Below are 8,355 nucleotides of genomic sequence, written 5' to 3' on the forward strand. Positions count from 1 at the left end.
GGCACCTGTCTCTGCTTGTGATGCGCAGCTGGTGAGAATGAGTTAGGTGCCTGGTTCGCTCCACACACAACGGCAATGGAGGAGGTGCTCCTTCCTCGCCTTCCCCACAGTGGCTAGGGTACTACCCTTGGTTGTGGAAGAACCTTGGTTAAAGTCGTAGGGCTGCCTGATAGGGAGAAGGGATTTGAACATGGATCTGCTGTCTCTCCGGTGAGTGGCCTAGCCACTGGGCTATTCTGATACGTGTCTCTCCTATTGAGGTTGTTCCACATTAATTATAAAATACTGATTGGGCCAGAGAGCACAAGAATCTCTCTCTAGTGCAGTGGTTAGGGCTCACACCTGAGAGGTAGGAGGTCACTGTTCAAATCCGTTCTCATCAGACACAGTGGGGGACTTGAACCAAGGGTCTCCCACATCCCAGCTGAGCAGCCTAACTGCCTGGTCTCCCCCTACTGTTTTGGGTGAATTCCGGTGGCCTCTGAGCATGCCAAGCAGAGTAGGTCCCCGGGGTGAGAGAGGCACTCCTCTGCCTGTCTTCTCCTGGCTCATGGATTGCTTGGGGCTTAGGTGGGAGATAGGCACCTAGGAAACCTTAACAGCAAAAACCTGGGTGCCAAGTGAGTTTAGGTGTCTGTAGGGTTAGGCGGCAGCTGAGCAAGGGTTTTTAGGATCATAGTGGTACCTGAAACTGGGACTTAGGCACTGGGTTGTAGGTGCCTAAGTCCGTTTGTGGATCTTGGCCTTAAAATGAACTGGGCTTCCCAATCCCTTAGGCTGCTCTGACAATCAGGAACCAGGTTGGCAAATCTTGTGATTTGCAATCACAAGGTTTAATTAAATTAACAGAAAACCATATTCAGATTCTGCAGGATGAATTGGTGTCTGTTATTAAATAATGTATTGGGCTTTCAATTGCACAATATTGTAACATGGGTTTCATTGTACCCCGTTATGTGCAATTTATTTACACTGACTGCCATTCTGGACAGCTTTAGTTTTAAAAACAAAAAAGCTTGCCTGTGTGGATTTACATTTACATCGTTAATATACAGATTTACACAAGAGCAGAAAGGTTGGATCTTGCTCTCAAAGCTGCTGCCCTGTACTACCTGCACCCACATTCTGCTACTTTCATCCCCTCGTAATTATATTTCAAAGTGGGTACCCCAGCATCATCAGTGTAGAGGATGGAAATCGAATCCAGTTTGGTAGGAACACAACAGGCCTTGGCAGCTTTCTTGGGGTTTTTGAGGTGCACTAAAGTTTGGACGATAGCATGTTTCGTCGGGGTCACGTTGTCTGTCAGAGGAAAAAAGCATCCCCCTTTGCATTCAAATGCATCATAATCTTTGGGCGCAATGATCCAGGAATCCCAGCCGATGTCTTTGAAGTTCACACGGAGGGAGGTTCTCCGGCAGTGGTTGGTACCAGTGCTTCTCTTGCTTCTCGATGAAGGCTGGTGGAGTCCAGTGACGGATAAGGATTTCTCCTCTGCCTCCTCTTCCTCTTCGGGCAAAGTGCTGTTCTTTGCTAACTTCTTTAGCACGCTCTCCTGCTCATGAACAATCATCTCCCGGAGCTCCACTCTGGTCTCCTTGGTCCCATTGCTTCGGTCATTGGAGAACACTATTAACAAGGGCAGATTTTTAGTGTCGGGCATAACACTGATGTCCAGCTTCCCACAAGCGAAGTCACCCAGGGTTTTCCTCTCAACAACAACCTCAAGCTTGTTTTTAGTCTTTGATTTGTCTGCCCTGACCCATCTTTTCACAGCACTGGACACCTCAAACATTTCCCATCCACATTCCTGGATATCTTGGGAGGCAAGGAATGAGTTGGTGCCTTCTGGATTTTCCCAGAGGTCTCCATCCAGAACATCATAAATTACCATGTTGCCTTCCAGTCTAGAGAGAGGCCCAATGTCCCTATTACAGGATATGTGGATTCTCAGCTCAGCCCTGGTGACGTCTTCGTGCCGTGGGATAGAGACGTTGAAGAGCAAGATGTGTTTCTGAAATGGGTTTTCTTCCAGGGAAGCCAGAGAAACAACATCTGCAACAGGAGATTAAGAAAAGCTGTCACCCTGCCTCCTATGAGAGAGGCTAATCCAATGAGGAGGACGAAAGCACTTAGCAAGCTGCATACTATATTTCAGAAGAAATGCCCACCCTCTACTAGGAGCTGCTGGGAGTGAAGTTACACCATGGCCACTAGCATTAAATTAAACGGACTGGCTTCACTTCAGAGTTATGGGTTAAAAACCCAAATGGCGGTCCCTAATGGTGGCAACTCCACCGGGGATCAAGTTGCGGTGGTCCACAATAACCACACCTTCAATTACACTCTGTATGTGCGTGCATGAGTGTGGCATGCTCACACATAAGGAGCTGCACTGCCCCAAAAGTAGATGGTGTTGGCTTATAATGGGGACATGACTGAGGCGGGGAGAGGGGGGTTGTGAATGTAGTGGCTTCCCATAGAGGTTCTGCCATGTGGCCTTTCTAAAGAGCACTGGCAGGAATTAAAGCTGTAAACATCCATGGAGGTTTATAATACAAATTCCACTGCCATTACTCTGCTCTGGGGTGAATTCCCCTTCCAATGGAGAGGGATTCTCAGGTAAAGGGAGCTGTAATTTATATCTCTAGTTTATGCCCCCCTGGGCCAACTTAGCTGAGTTCCCCGATACAGCTAGCGCAAAAATTATCTTGCACTGGGGAAGAATTAGAGAAGACAATCAATCCTTTAAAAGTCTGAATTAGAAGCTCCAGGTTCTGGCTAGCTTGGTGGCTCAGCAATCAGATATGGAACCTTTCACCTCTAAGTCTATGGTTCAGGTCCAGCCCAGATTGGTAGGGCCTGATATTCAGAGGTAAATAGAGCACCTGTAATTCCTGCTGAAGTCCATGGGAGCTGGAGGTGCTAGGAATGTCTGGAAGATCAGGCTGGTTGTGCTTTGGTAAGTTACCCCCAGCTGATGGCTGTCTACTGGTCTATATGAGTGGATGGGTGTCAGTCCAGTTTCTAATGGACAAGTGTCCACCTTGCCAAAAGCATCTTCACAATGGCCAGAGGAGCAGAGGACGTGGCCCTGGAGACTGCACTCTATAAGGGTCCTTCTGCATTGGGGTTGGGTATGGCTGTGGGGGAACGTGGAGATGGCTGTGTTGCTGTTTGTGCTGTGTCTAGTCTGTAAATAAATGGAAGCTTGGATTCTTCTTGGCTGGTTCCTTTTGCCAGCACTAAATTCACTTAAAACACTTGCACCCCCCGCTTTTATTGCTTCTTTTGATGCGGCTTTTAAAATCTTTGAGTTGTATGTTATCTTAGATGGATGCAGTGCTTAGTTTGTAATGAAAGAGGTGCTGGGGCTCAAGAAAATTTTTTTACATTCATAACTGATGCAGCAAGCCCAGAAGTGCTGGGGCTCAGCCCTGGCAAGCCCTGGCACAAATTAAGCACTGGATGGATGGATATTTTACTGATGGGCTGAGCTGAGCTGAGCTGGGCCTGAACCAAAACCCCAAATCCAAACACTCCAGAACTCTGAGGGCAAGGGCTGGTGTTCATAACTGAACTCTGGAGCCATATTTCCTGCTCAGCTCCTCTCTTTATAAAGGGCTGGAGCAACATCCTGGAGCCAAACATCCTCAAATATTTCAAAATCTAGCCCCAAATTGTGCAGCTCAGCTCAAAATCTCTAGCTTTGAGAATCAAATGCTGGGTTACCAAATTGTGGTGACTCAACTGAATCAGTATGAGAAGAAAGGGGAGATGGTCTGATGAGAAATCAAAGAAAAGGATTTAAGACCTTGAAAATTATAATAAAATAGGGAGCGGTGGAAAGGATAACAAAACAGAGTATGGCTGGGATTTTCAAAGAAGCGTAAGGGAATTAAGCTCCCAACTCCCTTTGAATTTCAATGGGATTTGAAACTGACTCTTTCATGCTTCTCTTAAAACCCCAGCCTATATTCTTAAAACATCTCATACCTTCAGTACTAAAGCTCCGCACAATATTGGATGCAGGGATGGAAGACTTGTCCTTGGCATATCTGTTGTACAGGTCAATCATGAATTGTGGTGGCTCCTCTCTAGACCTCTCTTGCGAAGGGACGCCCGATAAGTTCAAACTCCTCAGGAAATCCGCTTTCATGTTTTCCAGGAAGGTTTTAAAGTTGAAATGGGTCTCACCCTCCACCTCTCCAGGATCACCAAAGGATTTATCAGAGTTCTCCATAGCTGATAATTTGCCCCAGGCTTCCAAGGGCTTGCCTCTTGCCAAACAAGTGATGATGTTGAAAACAGACAATGCAGCCATCACCCCAAAATAGTGCATATTTCATATGTTCACTTTCCAATGGAGGAGGGGGAAAAAAGACAGGGATATTCCAGTTGATTAGAGCTCTCCTTTCATTTAGAGGCAGAAGAAAGGGAAACAGAAGGCGAACTGGAGTGTCCTTTGCAAAACACTTTCTTGAGCTCTCTTGCAGTCTGTTGCAAACCCCAGCCTCTTGTCAGTTGTCAAGCAGATTGGTTGTACACTTGCCCTTATCTCAGCCATTGATGCCATGCTTCAGCTTCTGTTATCTAGCAAAGCTCTTAGTTAATGAAGATTCTATAAACATCTGAAAAAACACATGTGGCTGGACACTGTATACTGTAAAGAATTCACATTTCACTTCAGGGTCATCATTGCTTAATTATGTTTTTATCATTTCTTTGCCAACTTTGAGAGGGCTTCAGAGGAACTTTTTTTGTGGGGGGAAGGGGAGGGAGGAATAAGACTGGTTTTCCCCAGTCCTCCATAAAAATAAAAAATAGGGAGTAAGAACAAACAGCTCCGTTAGCGGGGAGCAAATATCACCCCTCAAATCTATACCATGGTCCCTTAATGTATGTCCTCCAAAAATCAATCATCTGGAACCCTGTTCTTTTGCAAGCTGTGATCTCATGACAATACAAACAGCCTTAAAATTTTCTTCCATTTATCATCCAAGAGCTATTATTTGTACACAGTGAAATATCTGTTTTGTGTCAAGTTTGCCTCAAATTGTTTGCCAGCTTGTCCATTTTTAGTTTACATCCTTTGGTGGAGGGCGTAAAAAAAATCTGGCTTTATAGTATGTTATGTAATGTATTTTCCTAGATTCTTGTACATGAGGTCGTTGGTTAAACTAGTTCACTCCTATGTCACTGCAACAATAACTGGTTGTTCTTGAAGATAAAGCCAGGCCTACTAAGCCTGAGCGAAACATAAAGTCCCTATGAAGACACTGAAGACTAGCCAAGGATATGTTTGTGTGCCATGTGAATATAGGCCAAGGCAAAAAATAAGAATTATGATATATTTTTGTGTGCCTTAAGGAGGAAAAGCTCCAGTTAAAATATTAAAAATATTACCTGATATTTAATCTAATCTAATTTAATTTAATCATTCTAATGCTCTAATCTAAGTGTACATAATCATTTTACCTAAGCTATCTGCATATTATTTTTAGAGAACCAATTAACCCCTAGTGCTTGGGTGCTATGTTGTCTTATTGGTACTATGAGATCTCAGATCACCTAAACAAAATATCTCATTGCAAAGACTCATGAAAGTTTCTGCCTCTAACTAGGTTTCATTGCTGGTCATTCTTCAGATTTCTCGCAGGACATATCTAGCCCATTGCATAATGCAAGCTCTCTGTAATTCAGTTACTTCCACCTATTTCTCTTCAAAGCAGACCTAGAATCCTTGGTTCTGGTTCCTGCAGCAGTTCCTAGGGGGTTCATAGATTCATAAAGTGTAAAGCCATAAGGGACCACTCCATCACCTAGTCTGTCCTCCTGTCTATCACAGGTCATTAAATTTCGCCCATGTACCTGTGTGATAAGCCCAATAGGTTGCGTTTGACTACAGCATATCTTCAGGAAAGGCATCCAGTCTTGATCAGAAGACACCAAGAGATGGAGAATCTATTCTTCCCTTGGGAGTTCATTCCAGTGGTTGATCACCTGCTCTGTTAAAAATTTGTGCTTAATTTCTCATTTGAATTTGTCTGGCTTCAGCTTGCAGCCACTGGTTCTTGTTATGCCTTTCTCTGATAGATTAAAGGTCCCCTTAGAACCTGGTATCTTTTCCCTGTGAAGGTACTTAGGCACTGTAATCAAGTCAGCTCTTAATCTTGTTGATAAACTCAATTGGTTGAGCTCTTTAAGTCTGTCACCCCAAGGCATTTTCTCCAGCCCTCATATAACGTTTGTGGTTCCTTGCTGCACCCTCTCCAATTTTTCAACATCTGTATTAAAATATGGACACCAAAACTGGATGCAGTCTTCCAGTATTAGTCTCACCAAGAAAGAAAATCACCTCCCTATTTACTAGTCCCCTGTTTATGCATTTGACTGTACATTAGCCTTTCTTGTCACAGCATTGCACTGGGAGCTCATGTTCAGTTCTTTGTCCACTCTGACTGCTAAATCCTTCTCAGACTCACCACTTTCAGGACACAGCCCACCATTCTCTAGGTATGAACCGCATGGCTTGTTCCTGGGTGTGGAACTTTGCTTTTGGCTGCACTAAAATGCATTTTGTTTGAAAGGACCCACTTTACCAAGCAATCCAGATTGCTCTGTGTGACTGCCCTTTCCTCATCATTAACCACTCCACCAATCTTTGTCATCCCCAAATGTATTGTCATTGATTTTTTTTAATGTTTACTCAGATATCATTGAAAATGTTGAATACCATCAGGCCTAGTAACAACCTCTGTAAAACAGCCCTGTTCAATGCTGATTCCTCATTTATAACTATTACTTGAGATCTGTCAGTTAGCTAGAGCTTAATCCATTTAACACAGTCTCCATTGATTTTTGTATAGTGCGGATTTGTTAAAATCAGAATGTTGTGTGGTACTTGGTCACATACCTTAGATAAGGCAAAGTATATCACATCCATGCACTTACCTTTATCGACCACATTTCTAATCTGAATCTAGTCAGGTTTGTTTGACCAGATGTATTTTCCATAGAGCCACATTAACTGGCATAACTTTATTCTCATATTTTTATTCTTTAGCAATTGAACCACAGATCACTTTTCCATTATATTGTCCAGGACTTATTTCCTGTTAACCAGCCTGTAGTTACCCAGGTCATCTCATTTGCCCTTTTTGAATATTGGCACAACATTAGCACTTCTCCAGTCTTCTGGAATTGCTCAGGTATTCTACAATTTATTAAACGTTAACATCAGTAGGTCTCCTCATCCAATTCTTTTCATACACTCGGTGCAAGTTTGCAGGGCCTGCTGATATAAAAAAATGTTTACCCCTCGTAGATATTTTCTAACATCCTCCTCAGTAACTAACAAACTGGAAAGTATTTCCTCAGTTCATTTGGTCATCAGCGAAATGGCTTATGGGATACTCTTAGCAAGAAAAGAGAACCTGAATGGAAGTGGGTTGAGCAAATCCACTTCAAAAGAAGACCAGACACAGGGAACAGGAGCAAGGCTGTCATTCCCCCAACTGCAGCTGGTGACAGCTGCACCATTAAGAATGATTTTAAATGGACCAGAGATGACATCTTAAATTAAGAGCAAGTGCAGTTACTAAAATGGTCATATTACAGCAAAGTCAACTGCCACAAGGATCTAGCCAACTCTCATTGGTTCAGACCCAACTCCTACTAAACCAAAGTGTTTAATAGCAAATATTTTTATATTATGGTAACATCCAAAGTAAGGATTGGGGATCCTTATGCTGGGCACAGTAGCCGGTGTTTTCAAACACAGCTGCTTTTAGCTCCTAAATCCATATTTAGGCATTTAATAAATTCCTGATGTTCTGAGCAATTGCAACTCCCTCTGCAGTCAACAGGGAGCTTCAGTTCCTGAGCACCTTTGAAAGTAAGGCCACTACAAGCCTAAATACAGATTTAGGGACCTAAGTTTTGACACCAATAATGGAAATGTTTGGCCACCATCATTGTGAAAGGGCAGAGCACAGTGAGTCACAGGACAAATGCTGCTCCGAGATGGGTGTGCACACGTTATCACTCATTTTGAAGGACAGATTTTGACCCAAACTTGCGTGTAGAAGGGGGAATGCTGTATTGGGTTTAAATAGCAAACAAGTAGAATCTGAAGCCAATGATGGGAAGCATGCAATGCTTGATGGCTTCTGTCCACAGGAGTTCATTCAAGCCTGGAATGGGTAGTACCCTGCTGCCAGGTAGGGATGGAGCTGAGTACACCGGAAGCAGCAGAGTGTTTGCCAGAAGCAATTTTTTTTCAGGTGCTCCAATTCCAGATTCTCCTCCACAGTGCTATTGCTCAAAGGTCATCAGCTTAGGGTCTAGATGTTC

The 8,355-nt window shown here is 43.6% G+C and overlaps 1 protein-coding gene across 1 annotated transcript; it reads right to left on the reverse strand.

Annotated features, from left to right (window-relative positions):
• Positions 1–1,108: 1,108 nt before the first annotated feature.
• GDF2 (growth differentiation factor 2) lies at positions 1,109–4,342 on the reverse strand. The gene is made up of 2 exons (XM_073354893.1): positions 3,997–4,342; positions 1,109–2,055 (listed from the first exon to the last, which is right to left on the reverse strand). Exons 1-2 carry the CDS (start codon positions 4,340–4,342, stop codon positions 1,109–1,111), a joined length of 1,293 nt encoding a protein of 430 aa, XP_073210994.1.
• Between the last annotated feature and the right edge of the window lie 4,013 nt (positions 4,343–8,355).

Source organism: Lepidochelys kempii, chromosome 7 (assembly GCF_965140265.1).
Source record: "Lepidochelys kempii isolate rLepKem1 chromosome 7, rLepKem1.hap2, whole genome shotgun sequence".
In the NCBI taxonomy this organism is placed as follows: Eukaryota; Metazoa; Chordata; order Testudines; family Cheloniidae; genus Lepidochelys; species Lepidochelys kempii.

Excerpts from the sequence above, each read along its gene's own strand:
- GDF2 (XM_073354893.1), bottom strand. The coding sequence starts at position 4,342 with ATGCACTATTTTGGGGTGATGGCTGCATTGTCTGTTTTCAACATCATC. Across the intron at positions 2,056-3,996 it reads GCGGAGCTTTAGTACTGAAG|ATGTTGTTTCTCTGGCTTCC; the intron begins GTATGAGATGTT and ends CTCCTGTTGCAG.